The 18943-nt window shown below is 40.7% G+C and overlaps 1 protein-coding gene across 3 annotated transcripts in view; it reads right to left on the bottom strand.

Moving 5' to 3' along the window:
- Nucleotides 1-18605, bottom strand: part of PSMA6 (proteasome 20S subunit alpha 6) — a 30164-nt gene extending 11559 nt beyond the window's left edge. The window contains exon 1 of one of the 3 annotated variants that reach the window (XM_043555995.1): nt 18499-18605. In XM_043555995.1, coding sequence (XP_043411930.1) covers nt 18499-18517 — 19 coding nt within the window. In that variant the 5' untranslated portion in view covers nt 18518-18605. Of the gene's footprint in view, nt 1-7200; nt 7426-18498 lie in introns of those variants that run through there. The other 2 variants (XM_043555994.1, XM_043555996.1) reach the window with 2 other exon arrangements.
- Nucleotides 18606-18943: the final 338 nt, after the last annotated feature.

The following is an 18943-nucleotide window of genomic DNA, read 5'->3' as shown; positions in this document are numbered from 1 at the left end:
AGAATATACATGCACATGGTGTAATACAAATGTACATGGTAACTTTACTGAGACAGAGCATATATTAGAGACCATAAAACAAGTCTCAATAAATTTTAAAGTATTGAAATCCCTAACTATTTGAAAAATTTAAAACACCCTTCTAAATAATCCATGGATCAAAGACATAATCATAAGAGAAACTTCAAAATATTTTGAACTGACTGGTAATAATGTATCAAAATTTGTAGGATGCAGCTAAAAGAAGGAATTGTATTGCTATGGTAGAAAGACCCTAAAGTGGCCTCCTCTCTATAATCCCTGCCTCCGGGTGTTCACACCTTTGTGTAATCCCCTCCTCCTGAATGTGAGCAGGACCCGTTACTTGCTTCCGACAAAATGTGGCAAAGGTGATGGGATGTCATTCTCCTAATTACATAAGACACCTTAAAAGCAAAAACGTATGTTACCTTCCATTGCATATTTCTCCTACCATCATCTTTTTGTAACATTGTTTTTTTGCCTTAAAGGTAAATGTCTGCCCCAAATGAATATGCAAAATTTTTAAAAAATGTTTAATTAATACAGTTTAATGCTTCTAAGAACAGCCAAACTAATTCCAGTTACTTCAAAAGTTGAAATGTACACTAATAGCTTTGAATGCAAAAATATTATCAGAGGTAACAATTATGGCATTTACAGATGTCATTAAGTGAGCTTATAAAATGATTTACCTGTGACATGAGGCTAATTTCAGTCCTTAACTGTACTTGTATGTGTCTCATTTATCAATAAAATTATATATATAGTTTCTATATAAACAGATATATAAACATATATATTTATATAAATATAAACATATATAAAGACTCTTGTCTTGCTAGCAGACTAACTCTAGAGATTCCTCTTGCTGGCTTGCTAAATGGCTGTACGACAAAGAACCATGGGTGTCTTCCAGTGAACAGTCAGCTAGTAGCTGGGACCCTCAGTCTTATACCGAAAGGAAATGAATTCTGCCAACATCCTCAGTGAGCTTGAAAGCAGAGTCTTCTCTAGTTGAACCTCCAGATGAAAACACAACCCAGACAACATGATTGCAGCCTTGTGATATTATAAGCAAACTACTCCTGACCCACAGTAACTGTGACTTAATAAATGTATTAGTTTTAGCGGCTAAGTTTGTAGTAATGTTTATGCAGCATAGAAAACTAATATGCTAGCCTTGTTTATATTAGACAAGGTCTAAAATCAATTATTTAAGTTACTACTTTAAGAAAATAGGAGGGTGTCTGGGTGGCTCAGTTAGTTGAGCGTCCAACTTTAGCTTGGGTCATGACCTCACTGTTCATGAGTTCGAGCCCCACATTGGGCTCCGTGCTGACAGCTCAGAGCCTGGAGCCTGCTTCAGATTCTGTCTCTTCCTCTCTCTACACCTCCCTTGTTCACACACTCTATCAAAAATAAATAAACCTTAAAAAAATTTTTTTTTAAATAAAAAGAAAGAAACTTAGAAGGGGCACCTGGGTGGCTCACTTGGTTAAATTTCTAACTTTGGCTCAGGTCACAAGTTCACAGTTTGTGAGTTCGAGCAAGCATGGGGCTCTCTGTAATCAGCTCAGAGCCCGCTTTGGATCCTCTTTCCCCCCCCTCTTTCTGCCCACTCCCCTGATCATGTGCTCTCTCTCCCTCTCTCAAAATAAACATTAAAAAAAATAAGAAACTAAGGAAAGGTAAAATAAACCTGGTTCCCCCCAAATTTCCTTATCTAATTCCCATCTATATCAATTCACCTTCTCTGAGGAACCTTTCCTGGCTCTCCCTGGCTATATCACTTTCTTTCCCTTTTTTTTTTTTAAGATTTTTATTTATTTATTTTTTGGAGTAATTTCTACACCAAACATAGAGCTCGAAGTCATAACTCTGAGATCAAGAGCCACACGCTCAACTAACTGAGCCAGCCAGGTGGCCCATGTGTCACTTTCTATAGTAACCTTCTTTGTACTGTTATTTTAGTACTCAACATGTTGCACTGTAATTTCCAATAAAATTTTATATAAATGAATCCCTACTGTAATATTACCAGTGTAAAATATATATTTTATAGTAATTTCCAGAAAAATGGAAACTGCTGGAGTAAAGAATCTTGAGACAACATAATAAGTAAAAAGTATCTTCTAAAGAAACACTGGTAGGGTAAAAATATAGTTTACAGCAGAGGGGAGCATGAAGGCTAATTAAGAAAAAAACAGAACAGGGGCGCCTGGGTGGCACAGTCGGTTAAGCGTCGGACTTCAGCCAGGTCACGATCTCACGGTCCGTGAGTTCGAGCCCCGCGTCAGGCTCTGGGCTGATGGCTCAGAGCCTGGAGCCTGTTTCCGATTCTGTGTCTCCCTCTCTCACTGCCCCTCCCCCGTTCATGCTCTGTCTCTCTCTGTCCCAAAAATAAATAAACGTTGAAAAAAAAAATTTTTTTTAAAAGAAAAAAACAGAACAGCATAAGGGGAACATTTAAAGGTGTATTTGTTTTTTAAAGCCGGAATTCAAATATTGGAAATAGTAATTAAACACTTTATTTCCATCACTAAAGATTGGGGCTTTTAGGGTAAAATTTCAGAAAAACTTACAAACTAGCAAGCACTATTACATTAATCTCCATAATCTGTTTTTGAATGCCCAAAATTATGCAGGATAATAACTGATAGTCCATTTCCCATTTTTTAAATGGAACAAATTATAATGAATTACACTCAATCTCAAGTCTTCATTTCCTTAAATACAAAGTAAAATACATATTTGTAAAGTATTAGGTTGACGCACGAAAATCACTTTAATAGGTAAAAAAAATAGTAAAATATCAGCAGTTTCACATGGTTCAACCTAACAATAAACCATTAGGTTAGAACGCAAATTGCTTCCTTGACCACAAACAAAATGGTAAATCAACAGTTGTTTTGTATAGTTATCTATTTCACAGTCATCTCTTATTCACTTTCTTTCCTTATACTTTTTCCCAGCACTTTCCCAACTTTTCTGGGAGTCATTTGTATAGTACTAGGAAAAAAACAGGGGGAAAATATAAAAGATACTGTGATAAAACGTTCAGGACAATCACAATACCAGACAATGGCTCATACTACGACCTACAACAGCAGAGATGCATATCCCCTTTATGAACACTCATCGGCTTTGCAAGGCATCTATAGATGATTCTGAGGTTCTGCCAATTACAGGGCTATACTCAAGATTTTCCCCACCCATAATTTTGTTTAAAATGCTGTACTGAGTTTTGAGAGATAGATATGGTTTTTTCTCCCCCATATAAACATGGGCTGGAAACATAAAAAAATGAAATGAGAGATCTATACATTCTATGAAGTTTGGTTATGGAAAAAAAAAATAAAACCAAAAAGGGTTGTTCTACTGGGGCAAGGCAGGTATTCTGCAAAATATGTCTATTTAATTTCAATGCTGCATGCTAGAAACTTTTTGTTAGTAAGATTTTTGGAAGCTGTTTATTCTTCTGTCTTTCCCTAACCTTGGAACATAAATGAGAAGTGCATCTCATTCCTTAGCACCACCTATTACCCTCTTTAAAACTGTGATCTTTGGGGTGCCTGGATGGCTCAGTCGGTTGAACGTCCGATTCTTGATTTTGGCTCAAGTCATGATCTCAGGTCCTGGGATTGAATGCTGCATCCAGCTCTGCGCTGGGTGTGGAGCCTCCTTGGGATCCTCTCCCTCCCCACCCCCTCTCTCTCTCTGCCTCTTTGCCCCCCTCCTCCACTCACTCGTGGGCGCTTTCCCAAATGAAAAGACAAAACTGTGATCTTTAAGCAGGTGGGGTCATTGGAAATCTTGGCACTGGCGTGGGGATGCAGAGGGTGTATATGAGGTTTGAAAACATAGTGTTTGATCTCGTTACTTTCTGGTGTAGTTATAATGTGTATGTATTTATGTATACAGACATTTAATTTCAAATCGATTCAAGGAGGGCATGAGAAGTCTAGGTTCAGAAACACTATTTTTTTTAATGTTTATTTATTTTTGAGAGAGAGAGAGAGAGAGAGAGAGAGAGAGAGAGAGATATGCATGAGCAGGGGAGGGACAAAGAGAGAAGGGGACAGAGTATCCAAGATGGGCTCCAGGCTGACAGCAGTGAGCCTAATGTGAGGCCTGAACTCATGAACTGTGAGATCATGACTGAGCCGAAGTCGGATGCTCGACTGACTGACCAGGTGCCCCAGAAATACTACTTTAACACGAGTTTTTTTTTTTTTAATAGCAAAAAATGTAAACAGTAAATACTTCCCAGTCCATTTATTTATAAAACTCTTGATTCCATTTTTATCACCCACTCATTTCTTCCTGACAGCATCCCTCACTGAAACATTTATTGAGCACTTACTTTGTGAAAGATACTGTTCTAATAAGTATATTGTATGTATTAAGTCATTAAATCCTTACAGCCCTATAAGGGACATGAAATTATTATTTCTATTTTACAAATCGAAGAAAATTCTCATAGTTGGTGTGGAGCAAGAACTTGAACTCAGGAATCCTGGCTTTGATACTATGCCAGACTGGTATTTCTAGATTAGAAAAGTGTCGTATCCAGTCTGATTCTACCAGTCTATTTCTTTCCTGCTCCTTATCAGTATACTCCCTTCTTAGAAGCAACTGGGCAGTGCTCATATCCCCCTGGCAGGCACATTCAAATGACACTCCTCTCCTCCCTTGCCAGACTTATCCAGCAAAGGATCAGCAAAATCAGGAGAGAAAAGCCCGAAAATAGTGAGGTTTATTTTGTCCCACCTGGGCCTTAGTTTCTTCACTGATAACTTAGGGATTTCTGGAATTAGATTTCAAAGCTGGTGCTCTGTGTATAGTTCTACAATTTTTACATACACACACCCTGAATACATTCATTATAAGAAAATTTTCAGTAGTTACTAAAGAGTACAAACAACAATGAGAAATCTTTCTCTTACTCCCTGGGAGCAAACACTGTCAACAGTTTGTAATTATGGGTAACATTTTAACTTTAAATTTGTATCTCTATTTTTTAAATTATTGCCTTTAGACTACATTTATGTTTTGAGTCCTACTATGGAAGAGGAGGAGCATACACTCACCTCTCCATTAATCTTTCCTTCCCCAGTCACCTCCCCATTTTTGCTTTATTTTTTTCCACTATCAAAGTTAACAATTTGCACTCATAATTCTTACATACTTTGTCTCTGGTGGACTCTAAAGTTTATAAACTCATCAACAGCATTCACAATATTATAACGTACAAATATTTCACTAGAGAACCAAGTATGGATAGACCATAAAAAAGTAAATACTCCATGCTTACAGAGCTACTAAGCTAACAGACCAAAAAAATGAGCCAAAGAATCAAATAAGCACCTAAAAACATTTACTGAGCATTTAATACTGTGCTAAGCACGCTACATGTATCATCATATTTAATCCTCAAAACAAGCACACAGGAAGGAATTGTTAACCTAACTCTGCAAACGGAAACTAAGGCTAATGTTAATGTCATAGATCACTTGCCCAGGTTGGCTAGTATGCATTATGCAAGGATCTGAATCCAGGTAAGGCTCCAGGGCCTGACCTCTTCGCTATACTGCTTGCTCACACTAACTGTTCTTTCACTTTCCCTTTCCTAGCAATATCTAATTAGTGCCCTGAATAGCAGAATGTGTTATTCAACAAGGCAGTGCTTAAAGTCATCCTGTCTAGAGATTAAGCTTTTGGACTACATGTTTCATTCCAAATCTTTTTAAATTACTTAACTGACACTATATCCAGCCTTTCCACTCACCTAATCTGGAAGTATTAAAGACTACTTTTTGGCTGGATTTCACAATATGGTATATAGCAAAGCAAAGAATAGATCTGACTTTTCCTGTTCACATATTAAAAATCATAAAATAGAACATTCAAAGCAGTAGTCCAATATAGAAAAATTCTCTAAAACTCGGGAAAGAAACTAAAAATGAAACTTCCTTGAGGAGTTACCTTTCTTCTGTCTTTGGTCATATTTTTCGATTGAGGATGAGTGAAAAGGGTTACTGAATTACCCTTGTTTCTTGCTACCTTGTAAACAGTATATAGCCATACACTGTGTAAATTTCATTCCAAGTTATCTTGAACTATTTCTAAAATTTACAGGTGAAGAGAACCTCATTTATAGGTCAACTCTCTTATGATTTCCAACCAGAGATGGTATTACTGTCCTCCCCGAAGCACTGTGGCGGTAAACTCACTCAAAAATCAAAGGATCATGGGGTCAGATGTAAATCAGATTCTCCAGATATTAATTAAATTCCCTATGGCAGGAGATTAAGAATCCCTGACACCATTTCAATCCAACAAAATATATTGTTACACTGAATGAATGGTAAATAGTTTAGGGTTTATTTCCACTAAGGCTGTCTTTCAGGAAACAGCTAGTTCACCACTTCTTATCCACAATTCAAAACAAGCTTTTAAACTATTTAGAAACATTCAGACGTGGGTTAAAAGGGGATGCTAATTTCAAGAACAGCTCCAGAATTGACAGCCACTCACTCGATCTGCCAGTTTTTCAAAGATGTCCTGATCTGTAGATCCTCGTAATCTGGCACTTTTTACTTTTCTTTTTATACGTTTGTTTACGTTATATGCTACTCCCTTTAAGCTGTGAGCTTCAGTATAGGAGAGGGTGTGACATCTTCGCATCCCCTAGGACCGCCACAGTGTCCTCCACATAAAAGGGTCTGAATGCCAGTGTGGAATTAACTACTACAAGGAAGTACATGTTGCAAACAAAGGAAAACGGAGAGGAGTGTTTTAATGGCAAACTTAAGGTGCCAATTATTCTTTAGAGAAGTCCAGATGTTGGGCCCATCCAGGCCAAAACGTAACAAGTGAAAAGGCGTCAAGAAACCAGAGTCCAGAATTGCAGTCCTACCTTCCTTAACTCTTTATTGTGTCCAGGAGGTGCGGCCTCTCGCCCTTAAGAGCCCGAGGCCTTCAGCCTTCGGGCCCCCCGATCCCTGCCTCCAGACAGGCGTGGGAACACCTTGGGAATGGACCCTGACTCGGCCTTTCTCCCGTCCCAGCTCGGGCCATGCTTCAGTCGCGGACTAAACTCCGGCCGCGTCTGCCTGTTCCAGGCCGTACCATGACAGAGCAATTCGAGTGGACCACAGGCGGACTCGGTTCACTCACCTACTTGGTAGAGCCGGCCCTCGGGTGAAAAAATGGTAATGTGGCGATCAAACCCAGCGCTGGAACCACGGGACATGTTGGCGCACCCACTATTTCAAGCACTGTCTCTGAGCCCCGCAGCTCCCGTACCAGGCGTACAAACCCCCCCGGAAGTTGCAGCAACTGCTTCCGGGGCACCGGCCGGCTTCATCCGCTCTTACGCGCGGAACTCGCGACTCCACCTCCAATTCAGGCGCGGAGTGTGTTCCGAGGCCACACCCCTTCTTGGGGGGTGGGGAGCAGGGACGGTGCGGCGTGGGGGGCGCTTTCGGTGAGCGCTTGCGTCAGCTACGCGTCTGAGCTCTGTGCAGATACCAGGTGAAACTGGCGTTGTGGCGGTTTAGAGTTTTCATCTGGAAAGTGAATGGACTGCAGCAAGGACGAAAAAGCTTTCTGGGGGCCCCGAGTAATAATCTGCCTACCGGTGGGACCTAAATGGATGGATGATGTGTTTAAGTGTCTCGTTAGTTTGGGGACGTATGTATCCAGCCTGTGTCTAGATTTCTTGCGTTCTTTCTAATCTACTTTTTACCCATCCACTTTTCTTCCTACTACAGGAGAAAATGCGTTGCAGGTGTTGCGGCAGTAACCGTTAATTTTAGGTACAGAAGGGAGCGGGTTCTAGTAGCTACTGGAAAAAACAGAACTGTCTTCTGGCCAGGCAAGGCCAGCAATCCCGACAGTTTTGTCTTAGAAGTAGAACTGAGGAAATACAGGTGAGGAATATGAGGAATCATGAAGTTAAGTTGCTTTAATTGATAAGAACGGAAAGGACATGGAGTATAGCCCTGTTCATTTGTTGAATGAACTAATGGGAGTAGCGGACCGGGTGGCTCCGGAGAGGAAAAGTGGCTTTTCAAATTGTAAAACGGTGCCTATTTTGACTTATCCCCAAGGCACACTCCTATTTAACCAATATTGAATGCAAAACATGACGTTAGGCTGGTGTCCCTAACCTCCCCCGTTTGTGCATCTGGGAGGCCGGTTTTGCCACGGTTTCTGGCACTTGAGTGCCTGCTGTAAGTTAATACTAAAGCAAGGATTCTTACGTCTTTAACATATTTTCTCCTAAGCTCACTTTGCATTTAAAGGAAAAAAATGTGTAAGACCCTCTTAAGTAGTTCTTAAGGAAACCCCAAATGTCAACAATGTTTTTAAAAATTAAACCTCCATTTTTATCAAGCTGAAAAAGTCCAAAAGTGAGATGATTAAGATAATACTAAATGCATACAACATCTTTGGCACACAGGGTACTTTCCAGCTCTAATTTCCAAGTGTACCGATAAAAGTTGTCCCTTACTTCTGCCGCAGGTCCCTACCCTACGCTCAGGACCAACTCCTGACCTTTTGGGTGCTTTTTTCCTCACACTCTGAGCAACGCTAGTGTATTATAATTTACCAGACTTTACCTGAATAGTCATAAAGAGTTCTCTTAAGGCTGCTAAGGAGGGTGAACTCTTTTAGTTGCACAGCCTCAACAGCCCCCCCACCCCCACCCCATGCTGATGTCTCTAGCTGAACCCTTCTCCAGAACACATTCTTATCTAATTGCCTGTGGGATGTTTTTCACTTTGAGACACAAGGTACCTTAAAACCCAATGTATTTAAAACAGAGCTCATCATGTCATTTCTTCCCCCACCAAGCCAGTTCCCGCCCCTTGTACCACACTTTACAAGTATTCAGAACCCAAACCTTGCAGCAGTCTTTGATTCCTCAAAACTTCTTACTCTGTCCCTATATTATCCTGATCCTTCATTTTCTTTTTTTCTGTTCTGTAATTCATAATTTTGTTCACTGTTTATTGTCCCATCCCCCACCCCACCCCCACTGCCCCCACCCCCCACTTGCTCCATGAGGGCAAGAATCTTTGTTTTGTTCACTCCTGTAGCTCAGGCAACTTGAACAATGCCTAGCATATATCAAGTGCTCAATAAATATTAGTTGAATGAATGAATCCCTTACAGCATCGGGGTTAGGAGTACATCCTTTTCTATTTAAATATGGATTTAAATGCCATTTGTGGCAGTTACTAGATATGTGACCTTATGCAAACTCTCTAAGTCTGGATTCCCTTATCTATTAATTTTGGATAAGATCCACTTTATTGGAGGCTGTTGTGAGGATTAAATGAGAAGGCAAGTGAAGACCTAAACAAAGTACCTAGCATGTAACCTGGCACATTAAACAGTTTATGTTATTGTTGCTTTCCTGTCTGGTCAGTTACCAAATCCTGTTGATTATTCCTATGGGATAGGATATGTCTGCTTTTCATTCCCACTGCCATGCAGTGATGGGATATTTAAAATCACAGACACTGGAAGCCATTAGAATGTCACATGTTCAAAGAAATCCTCATCCCTTCTTGAGGTTACATTTAAGCTGGGCCCTGAAAGAGGCATTGGATTTCAGATGGTATATACATTTTAGTACTCAACCTGGAAAGAATCAACCTCATTTTCCACACAAACACAAACTGAAAGCTACAATTAGAACATTAGACTCCCTTAGGGCAGTGGGCACATTTATTTTGCTCCCCAGTGTATCCTCAATGGCAAACCATGTCTAGCATGAAGTAAGCACTCAGATCATTCAATGGATATGCATGCTCACTATCTGAGTTTTCTGTTATGTTTGTTTTTCCTAATTTGGAGAGAGTTGTGAATAAATGAGAAATCCAAATTTCAAAAACCTAAAAGGTCAGAGATTTTATATTAGAATTTGAGATTTTCTTCCCCATACACAAATGAATTCCTCTGGGAAATCTTTCTGAAAGACAAACCCCTCGCTGATTCCACTGCTAAGGGAAATCCCCTGGAAGCAGACTGAATATGTGCCACTGGGTACCAAGCAGCAGCCAAACTACTCACCCAGGTGGACTTCCCCCTTGGGTTAGGGAGCTTTCACCAAAGTCATCAATACTCTTGTAGCTTTAACACAGGCCTATGGGGGCAGACTTGCTGTGTCTGTGTGGAAAATTTGATCTTCCTCTCTGTGGGGCCACCAAGTTAGACTTTTTGAAATGACTTTCTGGTTTTTTGAAAAATTTTAGAGATGACTTGACATCTTGTGAGTCTTGGAAAATCTCCTGGGGGCCTCCATTTGGCAAGGCCCACATTCTCCCCTGGGGGTGGAGGTAGGTGGAAGGTTGGGGTTACCCACAAGGCAAAGGTAAAAAGTGGCAGCGTAGATTCCCAGTGACTGCAGACATGCTGAATCACGTGGTGTTTAAAGGCAAGATAAGAATTTAGCCCTTAGCTTACAGTGAGCCCAGGGAATATAAAAATGGAGCTTATCTGTGTTTCCATGTGATATTAGCAGATGTTGAAACACAATGCCCTGTGAGTTAGCCATCAACACTGGTAACAGTATTTTAGGAGAGTGAGGATTTCTTGATGTTAAGGGACCCCAAAGGTCAACTGGAGCCAGGACAGAGCTCAGGATGTAGCAGCTTGGGTGGACAGTAGGAGGGAGGTAGACCTCTGCCCAGCTCCCTGGCCAGACTTCCCAGTCAGGTGCTTCTCAGGGGACTGAGGGCAGGGACCTGGCTCTATTTGTATGTTTCCCTATTTGTATCGTTCTCACAGCAATGTCAGTCCTACAGCTCTTCCTCCAGTAGCTATGGTTGGCTGCCTGGGAGTTGTCATTCTGGCTGAGTCTCTGGGAAGGAGAAAAGTGATTTCTCTGTACTCTAGTTCTATATAATTTATGGGCAGAAAGGACAAATGCACCAAATGTGGGGGAAGTGTGCTTCTGTGACTTACATGAAGCACTTGATTATGCCTTTACTTGAAAGTCCTTCAAATCCTTTACGTGACCAGATTCCAATAAAGCAACACTCCCCTGCCCCCTTGTCCGTAACATCTTGTGTGGTTCTCTCATCCTCCAATACCAATGGTGGGTACAAGATGATGTCTATCGACATAGCAGTCACACACTGTCATTTCCATTCTGCTCCATCCTTTCCTTACCAGTCCATATAATTCTGTGCCTGGATTCTATTAGTCATCGCCAATATTGAGAATGTTGTCCTTTGCTATGAAAGGGAATAAACTTGCATCAGCCTAACCCAAAGGACATTTAACTAAAACTATCCAGGAATCCCCCACCTTCCCTTATATAGAGCCAAAACTTTTTTTTTTCTTTTTTAGAGCCAAAACCTTTAGCTTTCAGTTTACCCTTGATTTTTAGCTATAACAACGTCAGCATTATCCTCTTACAACTTTTGACGTTTCTCTTGCTTTCTCAAACCCTCCTTAAATGAAGATGCAGTGCTTGACTGATCTCTTGTTTCTGGAAGCCAAAGGTCTTGAGAAACACTTGAGAGTTCTCATGGGTCTCCCCAGAATACTGGAAGAAGCAATGGAAGACCCCAGCTGTCTTGGGCTTAACCGTTGGTGGTTTTTAACATACAACTTCCCCTTAGGCATGATAACACAGGAAGCCCTGCATAGCTTAAGAGAACAGCAAATGTTCCAGTGAAAAATCTGAAGGGGAAGGGAGGGGCCTGAGTCTCGAACATGGTCAGGCTCTGAGTGTCAGAAGTGCTGAATTACAATCTGAGCCTTGCCACAGACTACCTGATGACCATGACCTTGGTTTCTTAAATAGGCAAGCATTCTGTACCCACCTTAAAGGCACAAAGAAAAAAATATTAACCACTACTGTGAAAATAAGTCACATACTAATAGACTTGAACTCAGCTTCTCTCTTTGTAAAGGGGAGCCACTGGTGAATAAAGGACTGGATTGTTGGCTATTTTGCTTTGATCTCACCCTAGTACAGAAGGAAACCAAGTACTGCACCAACCTGCACTGCACTCTGCTATTGTTCAGAAGTGAAAGTCTATTTTCTTAACTTGGAGAGCAGCCAGTTCTTACCCACCCTGTCCCACACACATGCAGCCTCACCCACGGCTGTGGACAGGGGGGTGGGAACTGTAAGCATCAATCAGTTCATTGATAAGATTTTCATACCTATCATCTTGAGGTCTTTAGGAATGTTATTTAACTTCATTCGCTCTGCTCGCCACCCTCACCCTTACCCCCATTCCAGCCCCCTAATCAGGTGGGGAAAGGGAGGTACAGAAGTTGGCCAGCACCAAGAGACCGAATTAAGGACAGAGAGGAAATAAGACTCAGCAGCCTTCCCTTTAGCCTAGAGACACTTCCTCTTCCTTGAGGTTTCCTAATTGGCTTCCTCTAATTCCTATTTTCTTACCACAAAATTAAGTCATCTCTTATGCTCAGAATCAGCCAGCCTCTCTCGGGGTAGTAACAGGGGAGACAGCAAATGAATGAGGTTTCTGATCATTATAACCAATATTTTCAGTCACTAATTTAGGAACTAGTTTTGAGAAGCCAGTTATTGATGGGAAAGTAAGAGAATGCTCCAGTCTTATTTTCTCCTTGCTTTGAAATGATTGATGGACCTGAGTTGAGATCCCCAAATTTCACCCCAAATGCATTTTGTCCACAGTGGTCCAACAAAGGCAACTTTGGAAAATCAACCAATAACAGATCTAAAACATTTCCAAGAGTAAAAATTCTGGAATGAGGTCTTACAGGTGTATAGCAAATTTTATTCCAGTTATCACAGTGCATGTACATAATGATGCCTAATACATCATACTGAATTCATATAAGACATAGGGGGCTTACATGGTAATGATTATAGAGGGTGGCAGTGAGAAGTTAATATTTCTTGAGGATCAAAGAATCAGACACCAAAGACTATGTTCTTGAGTTAGCCAGCTCACACACAAAATACCATGGAGCAAGAGGGGAATTCACTCAAAGGAGAAGTGGGAATTGGAGATAAAAATCAGGAAGATATTTTCAAACAACTTCTCCAAAGTCATTCAACAAACATGTATTGAGCCCCTTCTATGAGTAAGAAGCTGGGCTGGCTGCTCTGGGAGGCACAGAGATGAACCAGACAAGGGCCCCACCAGAACCAGAGTTCAGTGGGGAAGATGAAACATGACTAAAAGCAACACTAACAGACAGTTCATGATACATAAGGTAGACTCCAACAGAGCACTGTAAATGGCAAATTACCTTGGGCCATAGGGAATGTACGCTTCCTGTTGGAAGAAGTATATGTGAGCTTAGCATAGGAAGACAAGAAATCCTCCAGGTGTGTTAGTTGTTGGAAGCAATGTCAATCAGTGGCACCAAGATGTAACATGAAGTGGGAGTGACACGAAGAGAGAAGCAGAGAAGGGAAAAAAAGCCTGTGCTTAGGACATGGCAATGGCCTAGCTTGACTAGGACTCACAAATGTTCTAGATTAGGACACAAATGCAAGGAAGAGGCCTTGAATGCCTAAGCTAAGGAACTTAGGCTCTGGTTGGAAGGCAATGGGGAGACATTTAATATTTTTGCTTTAAAAAAAAAAATTTTTTTTTTTTTTTTTAGTGTTTATTTTTGAGAGAGAGGGACAGAGTGCGAGTGATGGAGGGGCAGAGAGAGAGGGAGACCCAGAATTCAAAGCAGGATCCAGGCTCTGAGCTGTCAGCCCAGAGCCTGACACAGGGCTCGAACTCACGAGCTGTGAGATCATGACCTGAGCCGAAGTCAGACGCTTAACCAATGGAGCTACCCAGGTGCACCAATATTTAATGTTTTGGACTAAGGGAAGCAGCATAATTAGAACTATGCCCTGGGAATATAAAGCTAGTGGCATTGTTTATGATGAACTATATATAGATGGGGATATCAATCAGGAGGCTATTGTGAATAGTCCAAGTGAATGTTTCTGAAGGCCTGAACTGGGGTGGTAGTAATGGTTATGAAAGGGAAAGAATATTTACAAGAGATTTTTAAATAGCTGTCCCCCTATTGTTAAAAGTAATATACTACATACCAGTGCTAAATAGCAGTGTATACTAAATAGCAGTGCTATTTGTAATAGGCAAAAACTGGAAGCATTTAAATGCCCATGAATGGTACAATCTATAGTTGTGGTGTTCACACTATACAACATTGTACAACAATAAAAATGACTGAAATACAGTTACATGCAACAATATGGATGAACTTCACATAATGTTGAAAGGAAGAAGCCAGCCACAAAAGAGCACATCCTGAAGATTCCATTTATATAAAGTATAAAAACAGGCAGAATGAATCTATACTGTTAGAATAGGTAGTGTTTAAGTTTGCGGGGGCAAGAAATGATGGAAGCAGGCATCTGCGTTCTGCTAACAGAATCTGATGAACAGATTGTGATAAAACTCCAATTTGATTTTTCTCTCCCACCCTTTCTTCAATCTTTCTTTCCTCTACACGAAAACCTGGCAGGTCCCATTACTTTGCTGTTCCTCAGACAATATGCAGTTCTATGGTCACTTTAAGTAATAAATGAAGTCTCAATTCAGAAATCAGAATATCCAGTTCTAGAACAATAAAAATTCCAAACAGCACTGCATCATTTCTAATCTGCCAGCTTAAGTTGGTTTCAGATTAAAGCCTCCCAGCGGAAAGGGATTGGGAACGTGGTTGGCTTTTCTGGTTCAGTCACTCCTGGTTCAATTCTGCCCCCAGCCAAGGTGGAGGATGGACAGTGGAGGGCTAGGATGGGAGGGTAGGTAAGAGTGAATGGTTAATGTTTTCTAGGCCTAGCAGCTACTTAAAGCTGGTGCTTCTGGTGAGCCTGGTTAAAGCTGATGCTTCTTCTCTTGGCCACTCTTCTAGGGCCGTATATCTTTATGTGTAGGTGGCTACTTGCAGCAACTTCTTCAACCCTCTGGGCATCCAGAAGTTCCTCTCCAGCCCAAGACAACCCAACCCCAACACATCTGGCTCCCATCTGGCCCTTGGGAAACCTTTCAAGGCAGTGGCCTTGACTCAAGGGAGCCTCTGACTCCCTTTCCAATACTGCTTTTTGGCCCTTCTGTCATCTTCTATATTTGCAGACACACTGCAGGCCCCATCCCCAGAGGCTTCAGCTTTCTCAGGCACCAGAACTCTGAGTCACCCATACTGTAGGAGGCTCTCCAAGTCCTCCTGCTGAAGCATCTTTCTTGGGATCCTGGGGGCAGAGGACACAACTCAGAGCCTGGCAATGGCGCTCTAAAGAAACTTCTTTATCTTTTTCTTTCCTCTGACTCTTTTATATGTTTGGCCTGGCTAAGAGGCCAGAGGTTGTGAGTCAGATTCTTCTTTATTCTTTTTGTAAAATCTGTGTATGTACCTCACATTCATCTGGGAATCTTAGTATGTACTGTATTTGTGCCTCAGTGGAATACAGCATATATATTGTAACAATTTCAGGCTATGCAGGAGATGAAAAGAAGAAAGTAAAAATCATCCACAGTTCTAACACCCAGAGATACCTATTAATATTTTTGGAATCAATACAATGTTACTTCTTTTTTTTTTTTAATTTTAAAAAGACTTTATGTTTTTAAGTAATGTTTTATCCTACATGGGGCTTGAACTCATAACCTTGAGACCAAAGGTTGCATGCTCTACCGACTGAGCCAGGCAGGCAGCACAATGAAATGTTACTTAAGATACATTTCTCCAGGTATCTCTTTCCTTCCCTCCTATTTAAAAAATGGGATCATATTAGACATACCATTTTGTAGATGCTTTTCATTTAATCCATGCCAACACACAGAGTTTCATTTTAGTCACTGTAACATTAAAAACTACATTTACTTTTTTATTCCCTTGTTTTGAGCACTTAGTTATTTCCAATTTTATTATTATCATCAGTAACACTATTATCAACATCTTCAGGTACAAAGCTTTACAAAAGAACTTTTTTTTTGAAAGTCAAGAGTCGACTAGCCTGCAACAGATATTTTGAAGGTATAAATCAACACAATTTGCTAATTGAGTAGGTATGCAAGTAAGGGGAAAGGAACAAGAAAAAATAACAAAGTAAGGCAGGAAGTTGCTTTGGGTGAAGATGAGTGGTTCCCACAGTGGTTCAGCTTGTAGGTCCTCAGGCCACCCAGGTAGAGATACTCAGCTGCAAATGTGGAATTAGAAAGAAACCAGGGGTAGAGATGGTGCCTACCTTTGAGATGTTTGTCTATTATACTAACCCTAGCAAGGAATGGTTTATGTCAGGCTACAAGCCTAAAGGTATTTGCAGTTAGCTGCGAAAAGAGCCAGTGGAAAGGGATTAACTGAAGAGAACAAGGTCTCAAGCCACCAAGAAGGGACAGAATGGAGGCAAGTAGAAAAAGTAACCTAGAAAAGAAAAGGGAGAAAAGTTCAGGATGGGAAATTTACTGGAAAGGACAAAAATTGCTGAAGAGGCTTCAGCAGATTGCAGATGGCTTGTAGATCTTAGTTAAGTCATCTGCTGACAGTGAGAATAGTGAGGTTATGACTCAGGACTCAGACTCATGAGTGTTGTGTATTATTATTTTAAAATAAGCTTGAGCTCACTTGAAGCTACTCACGATACTACTCAAAACATGGTCTGTAGCATTGCATCACTTGGTACACCAGACGTTAAATCAGAATCTGCATTTTAAACAAGATTCCAGATGATTCTATGTCTATTAAAGTTTGAGAAGTACTGCTGTAGCCCATCTTCCCAATTAACAGAAAAGGGAATGGAGGTTTTAGGAGATAAGCCATTTTTCAAGTTAATATTGCAAAGGGTGAGAGAGCTCCTTCAGGAAATTAATGGGAATTCAATTAAAGATGAAAATAAGGATCTTCAAATGAGAGTGAAGTTCCAGCTGTATAATTTCACGACTTTTCTAGCAATACTTGTGTGTAGGAATGGAGGAAGTGGAATGGTTTGGGGCTGTCCAAAATTAGGTTTAGGTAAGATGCTGCAGGAGGTGAAAGGAACAAAAGAAGGCAAGCAAAGGCAGATGGGGATGGACAATAGAGGCCTTTAGGTAAGGAAGGGATGGGCCAAAGAATACACCAAGGAACTGGTAGTTGGGATGAAGGAGTGGGGCTGGTAAAGAGGTTGTGGTCAAAATGAAGAACTTAAAAGTTTGAAATTCTGAAGGTAGAACACTTTTTTTTTTTTAGGTTTACTTATTTATTTTGAGAGAGAGAAACAGAGAGCAGGTGGGGGTTGGGGAGGGGAAGGGACAGAGAGAGAATCCCAAGCAAGTCAGCACAGGGTTCTATGAAGGGCAGGACTTGATCTCACAACCTGTGAGATCTGGACCTGAGCCCAAACGGAGAGTCACTGCTTAACTGACTGAGCCACCTAGGCACCCCTGGAACACTTTTAAGTAATTTAAAAGGTCCAGGTTGGCCATCTCACAGGGGGCTGAAAATGACCAGGTTTAAGAGGTTAAGAAACAAGACCAACATATGAGTGGTGTTAGAATCTCCGGGGATAATGGCAGTGGACCAGAATAAAAAATCTGGTGACATTTGTAAAGCACAAACTGTTCAATACTGATTGCCTCACATAAACTTCCCTTGGTGGGTCAACGAACAAAAAGAGCCATGTGATTTGCTTTAAAAGATAAAAAGCCCTTTTTATCTGTGTAAAGCAGCAATCCTTCCTGAGACTTTCTCTTCAAAAACTTGGTCTGACTAGAGTTTATTTCTTTAGCAGTTGGACATCAGAGGGCCTAACTTGGAAAAGATCCATTTCTTCAAAGATCTGACCACTCCTGCCACAGAATAAGACTAAATGCCAAAGGACATGACCCTTAATTTGAATCAATAGATACTATCAGAGTGACAGCTTCCTGGAACACAAATTTCCTTCTGAACACAAGGAAGCCTTGAGTAGTATGAGTATACAGCTCTGCAAGTAGTAGTTTATGGTATACAACAGCCCAGCTTAACTTGGCTGGCTCTCTTTATGAATTTACTTATTATGATTAGAGTATACGAAGAAGAAATGGTAGAAGACCATACAAACGTTTTCATTTTCTCTCAGGTGAACAAAAAGTTACAAAAGAGTTTATAGAGAATTGATCCTTTAAAAAAATCATATGTATGTAATAGACATATCTACGTATGTATAAAAACTTAGTAGCAACAGACAGCCCAGCTTTGGAGCAAGGGATAGAAAAAAAAAAATGAAGCTGTGGATTCTAGGACAAGGTCACTGAAATGAGGAAAATAGAATAATATATTTTTAAAGACTTAGGAATAGGTGCACCTAGCTGGCTCAGTTAGTACAGCGTGTGGCTCGATCTCAGGGTTGTGAGTTTGAGCCTCACACTGGGAGTAGAGATCACTCAAAAAAATAAATAAACTTACAAAAAAAAAAAAAGACTTAATAATTCAGTACATCTTAAGGAACAGGGGACTTACCTTTGGGAAGACCTGCCATGACCACTTCCAAAGGAACCTATTTCATGGAAGTGGAGGCCCATTCTCTTCTCCCAGGCCAGGACACCACTCTGCCCCGGACAGCCCAAGGAACAGCAGAATTGTGAGAGAATTCCACTGGCACCTGTCAGAACCCGGACATTCTCTGTTCTGATGTGGTCATAGAAAGCAAAAGAAATCTGCTCAATTTTAAAGGTTTCTGTGTGAACTAAGCTTGCTACCAAGTAATGTTCTAGTCTAGCTGAGAGTGATAGGGCAATCTGACCCAGTCTCTTCAAAAATGAATTTATGTCTCTACCATAGTAGAAATTTAAGTCCCTAGCAGTGATTTTTCCAGCATTTGCTTTTTGTGCTGGATTTTAATTAACACCAAAGAGATGGTGGGGTAATCATTTTAATGTGGTTGAAATTTCCATCACATTTCTTG

Source organism: Prionailurus bengalensis, chromosome B3 (genome assembly GCF_016509475.1).
Source record: "Prionailurus bengalensis isolate Pbe53 chromosome B3, Fcat_Pben_1.1_paternal_pri, whole genome shotgun sequence".
NCBI classification, from domain to species: domain Eukaryota; kingdom Metazoa; phylum Chordata; class Mammalia; order Carnivora; family Felidae; genus Prionailurus; species Prionailurus bengalensis.
This window is presented reverse-complemented; position numbering and strand designations above follow the sequence as displayed.